The 17,080-nt window shown below is 43.9% G+C and overlaps 1 protein-coding gene across 2 annotated transcripts in view; it reads right to left on the bottom strand.

Moving 5' to 3' along the window:
* The window catches only part of GPD2 (glycerol-3-phosphate dehydrogenase 2), a 61,418-nt gene that overhangs the window by 18,717 nt on the left and 25,621 nt on the right, over nt 1-17,080 (bottom strand). For both annotated transcript variants that reach the window (XM_075092708.1, XM_075092707.1), the window contains exons 5-7: nt 16,097-16,194; nt 14,909-15,072; nt 410-574 (exon numbers count right to left, since the gene is read on the bottom strand). In XM_075092708.1, coding sequence (XP_074948809.1) covers nt 410-574; nt 14,909-15,072; nt 16,097-16,194 — 427 coding nt within the window. The remainder of the gene's footprint in view (nt 1-409; nt 575-14,908; nt 15,073-16,096; nt 16,195-17,080) is intronic.

Here is a 17,080-nt window from a genome sequence, read left to right on the forward strand (position 1 = left end):
TTCAGCATGTAGCATTTTACAATATCATCTTTGCTTGACAGAAGGGTTTGGATGTAAAGCTTAGTCTACCCTGCCAAAACACTAGGACTTGAGTGAAAAATCTGACAGAAGTTAAAGATGATTGACACTAATGGTATGCCACTGCACTCTGGGAAGATGGCTCCTCTGCCGGTTCATTGATATTTACAGACAGCAGCGTTCCCCGCTCCTCCCTCGTTTCATTATTTCTGTGTTTCTTTAACGGAAAGAGCACGCTTTCCTGAAGCGCCATGCTTTCTGTTCAGCCGTGGCCAAGCCGTGGCTCAGCGACCAAGCCCGCTGCAGAAAGCCGCGGCTCCCACCCGCCGAGCGGGGTGCCGCCGAGCGCGGGGCGCCCGGTGCCGCGCAGGAGGCCGCCTGCGGTCCTCACCTGTTAAGACATCCCTGCAGCGCACCCCGCACACGCGCTCCTTCCCGCTGGCCGGGTCTGTCGTCTTGAGCAAGCGCAGCACTTCAGCGTAATTGGCGATGGCAGCGCCGTACCTGGCAGCAGTGAGGGCGATGGCGAGGTTCATCCGGGCGTCGTTGTGCTGTCCTGCAGCGGGGACGGGACCGGAGGAAGGACACCAGTCACCTCCAGCCACGGACTTGTGGTATGGAAGTGTGTCAGAACCGATCCGTCACATCTGTCCCTGTCACATTGAATAGGCGTGATGGCTGCTCGCGCCTAACGAGAATTATTTAAAGATACATCCCCTCCGCTGCGCCGGAGCATCCGACTGCCGTACCGGCAGCAGCACGCCTCGCTGCCTTCCCCACATGGGCATCCGCAGCGCCCGAGACCAGACAACACACCACAGCCTTTGCGCGCGACGAAACCGAGCGCTCGCTCGCCTCCAGTTTAGGAGAGGGCAAACCACCTTCTTCTCTGCTTTTCCCTGTGCAATCGGTGCTGCAATTCCGTAACTGTATCTAAGCATTCGTCTGACAGCCCAACCAGCATTAACCAGCAACTCCTGTTAGCAAGTGTACCACACAGCCATTCAGCACCCACGAAACAGCCGCCCAGCCACTGGGCCGAATTATCGGCTTGCTGTAACTGTTTTTTCTTGTACGTGTGTTTTAACTTCCCAACATACAACATAAAAGCATCAAAAAAAGAAATAAGTAGACAAGAATTAATGAAGGATTCTTAACATATATCATTAAAGATTTATTACTGAAATTCCCTTGTTAAAGAAAACCAAGAGAGAGGCGGAGGGACCATGAGGGGAAGATGATTAATTACTTTGAAATACTGGCTTCACCTGAGACTTTTCCTATTTAATATTGCCACTGAAGTTAAAGTCCTGGATGCTGGCTAGAAAGAATTACTATACACTGAAGGGGCCAGGCTCTGTGTGTCCTGAATAATTAATTTACGAGAGGGCTAAACTTCCCAAGGTACGGCTCACTTCCCCACGTGTTCGGGCCACTTCTATCAAAGATAATACTGATAAAGTGATAAATTGGTAATAGATATTGTAGTTGATTTATGTTGCCAGCATTCCCAACGTTTAGTATAAATGGTTTATGTAAAGTTTGGTCCTTCTGATTCTGCCTGTGCAATCTCGAACCTCTGCGCAAATAATCTGTTCCTAGCTAAAAGGGCAAAGTTATAAAGATGGGATCAATGGCCTCGAAGGTGCCACCTCCCCTGCCCAAACTTCTCATTCTAACACAGCCGAGACGATACAGTGCAATCAGTCTTCAACCACGGGAAAAAAAAGTTATACTAAGCGTACAGAAACAGTAACATGATAAAGCACCGACAAAGAAACAAACAGTAACTCCAATTCAACTAAGCAAACAATGCCCAGAATAAACTGCAGAAAAGAACAGCAAAACAACTGAGCAAGATGTCAAGAAAAGTTGGGGATGCTCCATCACACAAGATGCATAAGACTAAACAACCATCTGTCAGAAGTGGCAGGCAAATCATTAAATAAAGGCACCAATGTTTATGCTGCAGTAGTGTCAGCAGTGGATAAAATGACCATAGGAGGTTTACCTCAAACCTTAACATTTTAGCAGTTCACAACGCAGGGCTGGGAGAATGTACATCTCATATACAGAGGGAGCACTAGACAGAAAAAGGACAAAGCACAGCGACAAGCCGCAGTACAGTAGCTGCTTCTACGTAAGGCAGAACACGGCGCACACTGCCAAGTAACCCGGGAAATGCTCCTCTAGCCCAAAGTGGGAGGCTTCCTTCCAGAAGGAGGCGCGGTGTTTGGAGACACCCCTCTTTATTGTGGCGCCTGATCTGGGGAACTGCCTGACCTGTAGGATACTGAAGTCTTGGCTTTACAGGCCAAGAAACCCAGCACAAACCACAAACACCGCCCTCAAACAAGTGCCCCCTGTGTACAGATGAACCCCTGAAGTGCCCGTCCCTGCGTGGCAGCATTTATTCTTTGACAGCAGAAGGACCCCAGGGCCGAGAGGGTTTCCTTCGTTACTTTTTGATCCTCCGTCAGCCTGTTGCTGCCACCAGCGCGCGGGGCAGTACCCGACACAACCCGGTTCTGTCTGACACAGGGTGTGGATTCACCACACAAAAGTAGCACAATTTAGTGTTGGCCAGCATAAGCTTTGGCCTCCGGGAAGCCTTCCTGTAAATTTTGCAAGCTTGCCTCTTCCCAGTTTTGTAACTTATTTGTCCAGACCAAAAGCAAGCCAGAGAGGCCGATCAGCAGAATAAATAGTGGGGGAACAGGTGTAATTCGCAAAGAGAACAAGCATCCAAGCAACAATTGTCTATTAAGCCCGAAGTCCAAGAGCTGCTCAGCATTTTGTTGAAACTCCTAATGCTTAGAGCATCAGAGCGAGCTAGGGATACACTCAATGCATTTCAGGATTTGAACTACTGTGTTCAAGACATTTTCACGCTTTCTCTGAAACTCTCATCCATTTTCCCCTCATCATTATTCCGATGTGAGAAACCCCTTGCTATTACTCAATTCTCAGCTGTCCAAAAGGAACTCTGAGTGTCCGTGTAATGTATTTGCAGGAAGAGGACTGGGAAATAACCAGTTCCTGATTAACTACACATCTAGAAAAACCCACTGACTTCAGATTGATGTGATCTACAGCGCAGAGTCCTGGGGTATTTCATAGTATAAACAGCAGAGATCTGTAGAGGTCTAGATTTGAAAGAAATGAAGAGTGACTTACCAGCTCAGAAATTTATCATCTGTGGAGAACAATACTGCAACAGTTTGGTGGACACTCGCGTCACAGTATAATAGTTTTTATACTCAGGAACAGCATTTTTAGTTTTTTAAAAGCCCTCCAACTCACAGGTGCACATTTTCCCCAGACAATTACATTAAAATCCTGCACTTTATACGCAATTATCTTTTATTGTTGATGACCGAAGAAGTGTTTGCTGCTCCTCCACGCACACCCCCCATTAGAAAGATACTGCAGCCAGATCAGTGCTTACTACAGCACCGTTCACAGTTGACAAAGCATATTTTCTGCTGATTAAAGTAAAACTAGCTATTTACAGGTATGCTAGTTTAGAATCAGGAATGTTTCTTTCCAAGACATTGGCATGTGTCCTGGTACCTAGATGATCCTTACCGCCCTAGAGAGAAACAGGAGGATGAAGCGAAGCAAAGATTCTGCATCTCAGCCTTTTCAACTTCCCAGTTAAATGCCATTCCCCCCAGGTAAGGTTCAGAGATCCTCCGAACCCAAGATAAATACACCTCCAAGCCTAACCTCCTCCAGAACAGATGTGCAAAGCTTTCTTGACACAAGCACTATCACCGTGTTCAGAAGATGCCCAGGAAGCCCAAGGCATCGTTGTGTGATAAATGGCAAGGCAACCAAAAGCTTCCACAGGAGGTCCTGGATTACCTACTTAAGGTAGCTCTGCGTCCGCTGTCGCTCGCAGCAGCCACTGGTGCTCCAAAGCAGAACAAAGACAACAAGTACTCCCCCCGCTACCAGGGGTAAGGCCTCTATGCCACTATTGGGGGTTTTTTCCAAATGTTGTGGGCCAAAAAGCTATTTTATAACAACCAAATGGCTAATCCCAATTAATTTGGCATCCTTTTCCATCAACGACTAAGCTCCAGAAGATGTCACAACTAACCTGTAGGCAATACAGTGAAATTCTAATTATGACATTCACCAACAACAGATGTTCACAAACACCCTGCCCCGGAGAGGCCACTGCCGCTGCAGCCCTGCTGCTTGAGGGCTACTTGAGGGCTTGAGCCCTGCTTCCGAGAGCACGTGTTTGCTGCAGGCACGTCAGTCGTCGGCTGGATGCCACTCAACGGTGGGACGAAAGGCAGCCAGACCTCAGTGTCTTTGGAAGAAGCATCCAAGAGCCAACTGATGGAACATGCTGAGCTTCCTTTGCCACTCCTCCCGTGATACTTCTCAAAAATAAGATGTTCAAATCCTTTAAGTTATTTCTAGCAAGAAAAACTGTAAGGAACATTCATCTCATTATTCACTATTGTCATCTGCTTGTAATATTGTGACAATGGAGTGATACTTCAATCTTTATGAAGGGCAGTCAACCTGGCTTTTAAGAAAACACTGACCCAAGTGCTTTTATTAAATTAAACACTGAATCCGCTTAGAAAACCCACGCTTATTCTTAGAAGGCACACTGCTGAAGACATTTAGTGCACGAAGACATTTTGGGTAAGTGTGTCCTACATCATTTTAAGACCAACAGTGATGCCATTTGGTTTATAATTTTTTGTGTGTGTGTAATTTAGGAAAATTCTATTTTCATTCCTTAGTAGCAAGTGTTGCATTTCTTCAAAGACGAACAGACAATGCTTCCGTTGGCACTAAAAGAATCCTCCCACAGAGTGCACATAGCGTACATTCAATTTTATATCAGTGCTGAACCATAGCCAACAGTGGTAACAAAGCCCACAGACTGTAGGAATTTGTTTGTGACTGATGCAGTAGAGTTGCGTGAAATCCAGAGTGTTCCTAAGGCACTCGGTAGTTCTGGTATATTCTGCCCTGTGTCACTCCAACACCTATTACTTTTGTACCGAGTCCTGCTTTCTCCTCTGCAACTCTGCTCAGCTGAAGAGAAACAGCACACAGGAGCCAGTGACTTCATTTTTATTTTTTTTTTTTTAAGAAGCTGAAGATCTTTTAATCCTAGGAGGGTAACTTTTGTTCCTGTTAACCTCTGTATGCTAAGAGCTAACACTCCGCTGCTGAGCACACCTGCTGCATGACAATTAGTTGTGTAACAGCGCACGCAAGCATTGCGGCGACTGCCCCAAACACGCTTTGGCTCACACGCCACGAGCACAGCGGTAATGTGTGGTTTTGCAAACTCCTCGCTTTAAAGAACAGGTTGGTCCCTGCAACAGACATGAAAGCTCCTCACCTCTTCTCAATTTACAGTCTTTTCTGATTAGGCTTATCTAGTTATTGCTGTGGAGGTCAAGTTTAATAGAGAGTTGGAAATTAGCCATGCAAGAAGCTATATGACAGCCTTAATGAACTTTCTCAAGAGGGCAAATCTTTCCGTAGAACCACCTACCAGGCTTCTTTTGAAAGGAAAGATACATTAAAAGAAATACTTGGATGAGATAACCAGGCCCACAGAATGGTCACAATATATATCCCTACATAATACAAGTAGGGCACTTGGTTTGTTTGTTTTCTTTTAAGAAGCTGAGGGGATAAAGGCAAACAAATACTTGTGAATTAGTCTCTTGCTTGTATGTTACTCCTTCCCTGATACCAGCGAGCTCCACTTATTTAACTAGAATACTGAAGTGCAACTCCCAAGGCAGTCCCCGGGATTGGGCACGTACCCAAAACCCCATCACCCAACACCAAGACAGGGGTCGTACTGGATCACCTCAACGGTGACACCCGGTCTGCCCAAAAGCACCGATATTCTGAAAGTTATTTTAAAAGTATATTTCTGTACCTACCCGTTATAGTCTTACAACAGCCTTGCTCCAGATAACTGCAGGCACATAGCGCAGAAAAGCAATGCGTGAAATCAAATGATTTATTCCATGTGCACGGAAGTTTTCTTGCCGTGTATATACAAACCTTACCAAAGCCTAACAAGTTCAAGGCTTATGAGTGATAATTATACATCACCACACAACTACGTTACTAGGACTGCCCGCATGCTCGAATTTTGAAATAAGTGCTTAATTGCATGAACAGTTTTATTACAAGCATTAAAACAGGAACTCAACATCTGTTGTACATACGGAAATGGGTTATATTCAAGTTTAGGCATTATGAATCAGCTGGAGTGACTCAAAATTGTTCCAGACTTCTCTGAGAAAGAACTCGGCAAGTTCTTTTCCCCAAACATAAGTAGAATAAGTTCAGAGGTAAACATCAAATTTGACTCGTGAGTCACAAGTCATGAAAAATACCCTCAGACCTGAACTATTTCTTTCTCTCTGAATCACATGAAACCTAGGTCAAGTCAAAAGCTCCCTGAAAACTAACAGACTTTCTAGGATACGTAGCATGCACGCATTTGTTCTTGGACTGCTTCAGAGGGAAGAGCGCTCTGACTCAGTTAATCAGTTCCATCACACCCACGTGTAACGACACAGCAATATCACACCAGACTGCTAATACTGTTCACTGAAATCATGGAGAATTTGAATTCTGCTTTCCACTGTATTATCTGTGCTGCTGAAATATGGCCCAAGCAGGTGGGAAGAAGGATACATGTCTAAATATGCACTTTGCACTGCGGGGGGGAAACAAAACAACCCCCACCCACCCCCATATTTTAGTTCTTTAAACTCTGCCCTAAGATGTAGATATTTTCAGCCCCCTCTCTCTGTAGGAGCTTCAATGGAAAGGAAAGCCTTGGCTTTGGCCTTCTCACAGGTGAATTTATTCTAACATTCAAACTGAGATTCGACACATCAAGTTTAAATAATCCAGTACCAGTCATTTTAAATAATCCCTTTCCTCCTCCATTTAGCATCAGCTTAGACCACAAGAAATACACTTCTCTATTCCTGTGAGCGAGGAGGTGAAGAGGTAACTGCCGGCATCCGACCCCTGGGTTCTGCTCCTCTAGGGTCTGGAAGGACTAATGCCCATTTACCAGTAACAGCTACACTCCTCAAGCCTAACGCACACAGCTTGAGCTGCGAAGACCACCCAAGATGCAACACAACCACTATTTTACAAGGTGAACTTAAGGAATTCAAGATTATTTTCATAAGACAAGTTTAAAGGAATGGAGGAACCAAACAAACTGCACGTATGGATGAGAACAAACAAGATCACAATGAAGATTTGGGAATGGAAGTACGATATGTTCCAACTTACGTACAGAGTTTTAAACGAACACAAGAGACAGGAAGCCCATAAAGCTTTTAAAAAAACAAATTAAAAATCACAAAACCCTGAGCATCTCTGTCTAATCAAGTCTACTGCCAAGTTACGGTACAGAAGCTAAAACCCCTATGGAAACTAAGACATCGCATACGAAAAAAATAGCCACAATATCCAGGCACACCAAGGGAGAGACAAAATTTGGAATTACTGTTCTGTGCTCCTGCTTTATAATTATGTTGTTTCCCACTTCTTTTGTATCAGCCTTCAACTTGTCACTACAATCATATTGCAATGTCAGTGTAAGTAAAAGCACAGTGTTAAAATGAAACTAAACATTGTCACTGTCAGTTTACAGAAACTGCACTAAAATGTCACCGTGAACAACCATCACGGCAGGTCTGCTGCGGCCGTGCCAGAAAGAAACGTGGTGATGTCAGTACGGCTTATCGCGTTCCCGCGTGGCACCAGGGCTCGCTGCTGCTCCCGACGCCCACGCTAACAGCTTCAGTCTGGGGCCAACTTTGATTTGAGGCAAACTTTGCACACCGCAGTACCTGGTTTTTTGAGCCTAAACAAAGTAGCGATGGATTTGTCGGCTATTGCGCGTCGCGTTCAGCGGGCAGGACGCCCACCTCCGCTGTGCGACCAGCCGGGGCCGGAGGGACCAGCCGGGGAAGACGTCATCCCAGGAGGGACAGAGTGGCATGCCGGAGCCGGCGCTGCGCCCGAGGACGGGGACGTGGCACGCTGCGGCCGGGTGCCAGCTGGAGGGGACCGCAGGCACCGAGCAGGCAGGGCTGCCGCTGACGGAGGCAGCCACCCCATCCGATGGGCAAGTCAAGCATCAGCATTTTGACTGCTAATTCTCCCCTGCACCTGGAGAAACCCAGTGCACAGCTGGGCGCCGAAGCAGGCAGGGAGGCGCTGGGCGAGGTGAACTCTGCCGATGTGAGAGGAGGGGTGCAGCGAGGAAGATGAGTGATGTGCACCTCCCCAGCCCTTCCTGAGGATTGGGGCTGCTCCGGCCCCGTACGCCCAACACCACGGGGACAGCCACCGGAGCAGAGGAGGGAGCAGCAAGATGTACAGGCATCCCATAAGCCACAATACGGAACAGTGTACATATTAACTAATGACCGACTATTAAGTTCACATAAAATGCGCACATATAAATTACAGCGGAGTTACATGCTTCGATGGAGTCTTCCCCCCTAAAAGCCACGACACACTGGGGAACGCTCAGATGTTTGTGGCACAACGTGCAAATAACGTCGTTTTGCTCAGGAATAATCTTAAATCTTTCAGGTAACATGATCTGAAGAATTATTCCCCATTCACTTCTTAAGGGACAGAAAACCCATCCTTTGCTTATACGAGCATTAAAAAAAGAAAAGAGAGAGGCACAGAATTCACTAGAATATTCATCATTTCCAACCTTAAACCCACAGCGTACAAACAGACGAATCCAGCAAGTCAGAGAGCAAAGCCAATTTAATCTGTGGCTCCCCTGAGGTAAATGTAGTTCACAGTCCTGCCCCCACCCCAACCTCAGCCATAATCCCTGCTTCCTGGAGGTAAGAAAGCACTGGAGTGAGGAAAATTCTGCAGCAGGATATAATGATCCAAAATGACAGGGACAATAATGACAATGAATTTCATGTCTCCCAGTCATGAGCTGGGGATGCTTGACTGGGCTGACTTACACAATTAAATTGTTACAGGTACAGCAGGAGATGCAGTTATCATCTGCATGCTTTTGGGAAGGACGCCTCCAGCAAAAGGAAGGAGAGGGCTGCGGACGCAGCAGCCCTTTTGTTAGGAGCAAGCGGCCGCTCCTGCGGGGACGCTCGTGCGGCTGCACCCTTTGACAGAGGCAAAACTGGGTTAAAGATGCGAGCCATTTTAGGCTATTGATTTTATCCCTTTTGAAAACAATAAAAAAAAGCTCCAACGGATAAAGCACAGCGTGACCCGAGCCACCACGCGCCGAGAAGCACCACAAGCAGGCAGAGACCCGGCGGATCGTATCCGAGAATCGGGCAGCGCCGTTTAGAACGGATCCCCACTGGTGTTTAGACTAACGCCAGCAAGGAAAAGCACCATCGCTTCTATAGGTTCGGCCGGAGACTCGCGTTTCATTTTACGTGCATTCCACTAGAGGCAGCCGGCGTTACCTTTACAAGCCCTCTCGTAGCAGGCTGCCGGTTTTCTTCAGGATTTCACGTACAACTCTATTATATAGAACATGGGGCAAAATGTATTTGAGAGCAACGGGATATGGAGAATACGCATACCATTTTCCAGGTTATACGTGCGGTTAGTGTGCCTGCAAGGCTTCTTTCATTCACCCAGCTTCAATTTTGAAATACCAAGAAATATGGTTAGCTGTGTATTTCACCTATAGAAAGTCTTTTCAGTGACAAACTGTCAGAGAGTTTTTATATCCAGGGAAGGAAAAGTCATACAGTTGTCTGCATCTGTAGCAGGGTAATACCCCCATTACAGCTCAACATTCTCAAAATATTAATTTGTCAAATATGAATTATAAAGCTATAACATTTCATAATTCAGGACACTCAAATACTAGGAAAAATAGCTACAAAAGCCTAAATAAAAATACCCCATTTATTCCATTTTTGACAGCTTAATGAATGCCCTACTCTTTTGCATTGATTTTTGTGCGTATGTGTGTCTGTGTGCATGTGTGCCTGCGAAGGATTTCTCATGGGGTTTGCTGTAAACAAGGGAAGCTAAATCCTCTGCCAAAGCTGCTTCTTCTACCTTTAAATAACCTCCATATTAAATATTTCAGGAGAGAATACACACAAAAATACTGAAAATTCAAAAACTAAAGAACAATTACTTACATCGCAGCAAGCATACCAAAAATGTTTAATGTCTTGTTCTACAAAATCAGATACCTTGATGTGGCAAAACAGCCACAGAAGGAGTACGTGTTAATTCCTGCTTTCAGAAAATCGCAGTAAATTCAAAGAACAGGGTCGAAGCCCTAAAATCTTAAATTCATGACCGACTCCAGGGCACAAATTTTTCTTACAGAACTAAAGGCTCATTTTGCAAGGCAAAATATGTTAACAAAAAAAGTCTGCAAGCACCTACAGATAGAAAAATAATGCATCTTAAAAAGACCTGTGCCACTTAGAATTTATAAACGCTTTAAATCGAGATATTCTGGCCAGTTGGATCTCTGCTGTAATGTTTTCCCTAGTTCTTAACATAATGAACTATGTATAATTTAAATGGAGATTAATTCTTCCATTTAAAGTGCTTTAAAATAATTCTGCCTATGATCTTGAGATCTCAGCCCAGCTCTCCACAGTGCCTCTTCCCCAGTTTTCCTTGAGCTACATAAGTGGAACTGACAGATCACTGCTCAGATAGCAGCCACATTCTTCCCCCAAAATGTTGCCTTTTTGCTATTCAGGAGTATCCTAATACCAACAAATGCTAAATGAAGTCTGACATGTACCCCTAAGAAACAAACTTGTAAGTTGTGGCTTCAAAGAAAACCTTGAATAAATAGGACACATTGTGTACACCCAGGCTAACATCCAACATATGCTTTAGTTTCCTGATGCTGAGACAGAGCAAGAATAGCCTCTGGTAAAGTCTGTGATTTGCTGTTGCTGGTACTTCCAACATTTATAATGTACCGTATTTTTTTTTTTGCCTGTATAAACAATTTTAAAAATGTAATTAAGACGACCACAGCAACATTTCCGAACACAACGCAGTCATGAATAATGGATTATTTGACACACCACTACTTTGATCAACAATTACAAAACAAAACAAAGAGCATTCCTGATCCTTCCTTTGCGAAAGAACACTGCCACCAGTAAGTCATAACTGGACAGGTGGTTTTATCAAATAAAAAAGTGACCTACATAATGAATGTTTTTAATCCTTCCCGTTGGCGGTGGTGGTGATCAACATGCCAAGCAGAGAGATGCGGCTAGCAGGTGCTATTAGCAACTCCGGGTACAAAGAGCATGACAGAAACAGGGAGAGAGAAAAGCAAGAAAATGAGATAAAACTACATTTAACCGCACATACGGAGTCAGTTAAGACATGCCATTCTTCAGAGGCCAATTTATTTATTCATTATTTAGGGAAGACAGAGAAGGGATGGACAGAGAAGATAAAGATATGACCTACTTTAAGACATATACATGTTTATTTTCACCGTTATTTAAGGCTCTATTTTATGACTAATCCCTCTGAAAGAACTAAAAGGAGTTTAATTCAATCTTATCATCCCCTTCTCCACTGTAAGTTCAACTCCCTTTCCCTTCTGTCCTCCACTCCTCCAGATTTAGGGAACGAAAGTATAGCATTAAAATTCAAGTATAATAATTTACAAGATCTAACGTGTGCTTGCTGAAACATTTTGCCTTAAAACAAATTTCCTGTGGACAGAACAGAGGTAAGCTGCTCACAACAGCACAGTCAGTGTGAGCCCATCTACACCGCGGGCCGTAGGCTGACCTACAGAGGAGGCACTGCAGACAAACTGATTTAACGCTGCAGCTGGCGAGTTTTTATTCTGGATTAGGCGCAGCCTCAGAGCACCCGAATGTATATTATGAACTCACAAATTTGATGCTTTAGTACTTCAGAACCACTTCATTCTTCTAAGAAATTGAGGTTTGGTGGAGCTTTGAGAGGGTGTGGTTTTTTTATTTTTTTCACTGCAAAACACTATTTCTCTAAATTCTGCATAAAGATGTGCATAGCTAAGTTGTAGTCTTGTAAGTAAAGCAAAGTAAGGCCAGACTTAGTAGCACGAACAAGGAGCTCCACTGGCAGCAAAACTTGAAGCCTATATTTGATATCTCTCACCAAATTAGTCTCCGAGAGCCCTGCCAGCGTTGCAGCTGTTCCTCTGAAGGAGAATTGTTAGGTCTCTGCCAGCTACCTGATTTTATGCGTCTTGTATGATTAAACAGAGGGATTACACACTCCTCTTTCTCCATTAAGCTGCTCCTCAATATTTTGTACCTTTCCTTTTTTTCCCCCTATTTGACACTTCTTTGTTTCCAATACGCAGAGTGTGGGTTTGCGTCCTGTTGCTTGGGAAGGCAGCAAAGCCATCACAGCCATCTCTGTCACTCACCAAGCTCTGCGCTGCATTTCTGCACAGATGCTTCCCACTACCGGACCACACGGTATCTTGTTGCTGAATTTTCATTTATTGCAACGCTGTTTAAAACAATTAATCGTCAAAAAAGCTTGGAGACTCATTTTAAGGCTATCCTGTAAATGTGTATCTTTAGAATGCTGGAGTAGCAAATAGCTGTGATACATCCAAACTATTTATTTAATGTGAAAAAAATCAATAGATTATAAATAGATTTCAAGTTATAGTGCTCTTATGAGAAGTGTAATTACAGTTAAAAGAACCACTCCGTTCTTCCTGCATGCTCCTGGGATCCCTGAAAACAGTCTAAGGGATAGCTTATGATAATGAAAAAAAATAAATCTGAATTACTTCTATGTATGCTATTTACAGCAGCTCTTGTTACAGTATACAAAAAATATCACATAATCCCATAACAAATTTTGCTTCTGAATAACCTTATTTCCCCTAGACCTTAGAAATAACAGAGAAGATGCAGTCTCCATCAGACATGAAAGAATGGACTTAGTTTTTACTTATATCTCATCCTACTCCCAAATAAGAACCTACACATATATATTCATGCACAAATACTTTTTTTTTCATTCTACTGGGCTCCGTATGAGACAACTTGCAATTACCAACACGTGCTTTTGCCAGAAGCCTCATAAATACCGAGTCCAGTACGTTTTGAGAGTCCCTCCTACTTCTTCCCAGTACAAAAGCCCCCATTGATAAGCTGATGAATAGTGTAAATGCAGTTCTAAAAAAGGGAAAAGAGCTACCTTTATAATCCATTTTGTGTGAAGAACCCTTCTGGCTGCCAGAAGGTCAGAAAGTACATCTTTAGGTAAAAACTAACTAGAACTCTACCACTACTGAATTAGATCGGTATTTAGACTGTTTATGCTTTGGAGGGCTCCGCCAAGCCTGCAAGGAATCAGCGGCTTTTTGCCCTACCCTGAACACATTTGGCATTTTGATATTACCTAGTTGGTCCCACTACCAAGGAAGTTTTACCAAAACTTTCTGTCTTGGAAGGGAAGCAGAAGAGGACTGGAGAAGGGGGCGTACCAGTCTAACTAAATACACATCATGAAACAGAGAAGTTTGATGCAAAGAAAAAATATTCAAGAAAGCAATTGTGACAGTGCATCCTGGTACTCAAACTTAAGCAGTGAACTTTCCAACATTTAGAACTTGTACAAGTTCAGTATTTAAAAAATACTGAGGTTCTGACAGATGCAACCTGCATGACAGTGAAAATACTGAGACACCACAGTTTGGATGAAGCACAAGACATGTGCACATCAACACAAACGCTAATATTCTGGACAAGCAAAGTTCCTAGGTAGTAATTCGTCAGGTAAGCCAACTAAACGCTCACCAATTTTGTTTCAGATTGCCTTGTGCATCTGCAGAGAATGACGGGGCAGAGTTAAGAAATGCTTTGCTTAGGAGATCCACTGCGGTACCTGTTGCTATAAAGCCATGCCAGGGACTTCCTACTAAACTTACTGCACAGAACAAGGCAAAAAGGGTTATCCACTCTTATATTACAAACAAGAGTGACGCTCCTTCCAAACGCGAATACATACGAACACTTCTGAACGTGAAAATTGCTACCTCTGGGCGATTGCAATGAGTTCTATTAAATCACCATTCTATTTTGAATGAACATCGAAAGACTTGCAGAAAGCATCTTTATTTTCTCCCACTCACACTGATTTTGGGTAACTGTTATACACAAACGTACCTAAAACTAGCTCATACAACAGATTAAATATCTTGAGCTGGAGACATTCTTCCCTCTCATTAATTCATAACCCTTTATTAAAGGGGTTCCGACAGGAACCATTCATGTCTTATAGCAATCTAGCATTTGATTATAATTACAATGAATGCTGTCTTCGCAGAGCAGCCAACTTTATTGGTGACACAAGTAATTGATCCAAGCCTCATCCAACCCAGCACAAGCAGCAAAACCAGCAGCCAGGCCATCGAGACGGGTCTGAAGTTATTTGCACAGTGGAAGTGCTACAGCAAACCATTTAACATTACTGGAATGATCACGCTTTCTTGACTTACGATACCTCAGAAGTGTTCAGTCTGAGAAGTGTATAGCAAAATCACACAGAGCTGCAAAATCGTAGGGAATCACCAGAACACTAGAATGTGTTCGTGTATCACTGTACCTACTAGCCAAGAAAACAAATATATTCTCTCCTACATGTAGTAAGTTACTGTCAAGAAAAACACAATTTATCTACCAAACTAATGCTTAAGATGCAAGCTGAATCCTTCAAGTTCTTGTTCTTCCCTTTAGAAAGTCACTGTACATAACCTACAGTTGAACACTTGTGTTTCCCCGCTCCCCCAAAGCACAGCACAGTGGGATAGTGAAAGCACAGAAAGGCAACGTACCGTCATAGTAGACAATAGCTCCGACAAGCTCGTCTTTGCGTAGCATTGGAAAGAGCTCCAAGGCTCGTGACTTGCTAAGGACGTAACTACTTTTCAGACATTGACTTCCAGCCACGAGGTCATATAGTTTTATGCCAAGCCAGTAGTATGGCAACTGCCACCATCTGCAGGGGGGGAAAAAAAAAATTCCCCATGAAGTGAAATAAAAAAAATTTAACAGTGCTTGCAGACACTGTTAGTGCAATACAGAACACATTAAGTAACACAGTGTGCTGTATTACACCGGTTTTATTTTGTGCCATCACACAAATTCGTGGTACCACAATATAACGCAAACATGCAAGGACTCATGCATTGTTCACTACTGTTTTCAATGGACCGAATCACTGCAGTTAGTCAAGCAGATTCAAGGCTTTATTTACTCTTGAATTAGGATCACAAACTGGCTTTTTGTACTTCAGTGCAAGGTGAGATCTAAAAGCTATGTGTTGAGGGAAGAACCAGGCTGTATGTGCAAGCTGAAAGGGTTCCCCAAATGCACGTCTTGACTAATGCCTCCTGCACAAACAGGACCAAATAAGCGCAGCTGACCCCTGACCTAGATGAGCTCCAGCTTTTACAAGCCCCTTCTACTAAGAAAGGAATGAAGCCATACATTAAGATCATTCAGCAAAACCTCACTGCTTTAAGTACCCTGTTACAGTGAGTAACAGTTCTTGCAGACCTAAAAACCTAACCCAAATTGCTGGAAGTCTCTTTCTCATACAAGCAGCAAACTGTTCTCTCAAACTGCCATGTGCTGTGGAGGGCAAATGCACTGAATCACCGCACCGACACTGGTGGCTGTAAGGACTAAGCAGCACACTGCTAAGAACACCGTGACAGCACGTGTTGACGACAAGGATGTACTGGAAAGAACAAGTAACATCCTGGGAATGAGCTCATTCCGGCTGCAGACTCCCCTCCTCCCCCCACTGGGGCGGTGGAAATGCCCAGAAAAGCTAAAGTCCAAGATGTGCTCCTAGACAGCAGCGATGGCCGGTTGGTGCCGTAAGAGAACTCCACGCTTCTACAATACGGCAGCATCTCACCTCCTGGAGGACACAGCTTGTGACAGGTTTAAAGACGTGCTTGGAAAGAGGCACCTGGTCAAAAGCAACGGTAAAGGAGAGATATGGCAGAGCTTACTTGTAAACAGGTAGCATTATCGGCAAAGGAGCTGAAAGGTGAGGAGCGATTTCAAGCAGATTTGCGCGTTCCTCAAGTGCTTCTTTCACCATCTTGTACTGAAAAATAGAAGTGTACATGTGAATCCCACCTTACTCAGTTTTGTTTCCATGTGCAGCATTTAATAAAGAAACTGTTTATCAGAGCAAATACCTCGCATAATTTGTACCATCCTTGCAAAAAACACGCTGAGATTTGCCGAAAAATTCCAAAGTTAAGGAAAATATCTCCCAACAAAATTAAGTTTCACTGGTTTCATTTTGGTGCCTTGGCAGGTCAGTTGACTAATTCTGCATTTGAACGTAAAGCACAATAACCAGTGTTACTCCTAACTACGGGCAGGAGGCACCTGGGGTGGGTTAGAACTCAGCCCACGGTACAGCTCCTGTGCCGATTCCCACAGCTAAATCCCATACTAACTCCGAGGCGCGAATGCAGAAGTGTTCTTCTCCAAATCAATCAGTATGAAGTTGCTCCTTAGCACAAAGGAAGGCTGATTTCTATAGCTGGGGAAGTCACCATTTCTGTAGCAGTATTATAACCATTAAAACATACTTTAAGTTAGAGAGGTTTTAATGAGAAGACAAATTTCCCAAAGCAAGAACATCACGCTTCCACCAACACAAGGATACATAAAAGCATTCATATATAATCACTCATTTACCAAGTTTTCTTTCCCCATCCTAAAACAAACAGGACAACCACTCGCTCCAAGCTCTGATCGTGACAGGTAGGAAGCTCATTTTATTCTGAAGCCAGCCCTGTCCCTGTGTATCTTTCGGGGAAGGAAGGCAGTCTACAAGGCATGGCGATTAGATTGCCCATAAAAGTAAAAAAGCAAAAGGCAGCAGCACAAATTTCCCTCATTGGAAAGCTCAACTGGAGAAGACACTGTCTACGTACAGTGGCTGTGGAACACAACCATCAAGTACTGAAAAAATAAAA

Source organism: Phalacrocorax aristotelis, chromosome 5 (genome assembly GCF_949628215.1).
Source record: "Phalacrocorax aristotelis chromosome 5, bGulAri2.1, whole genome shotgun sequence".
Classification (NCBI taxonomy): domain Eukaryota; kingdom Metazoa; phylum Chordata; class Aves; order Suliformes; family Phalacrocoracidae; genus Phalacrocorax; species Phalacrocorax aristotelis.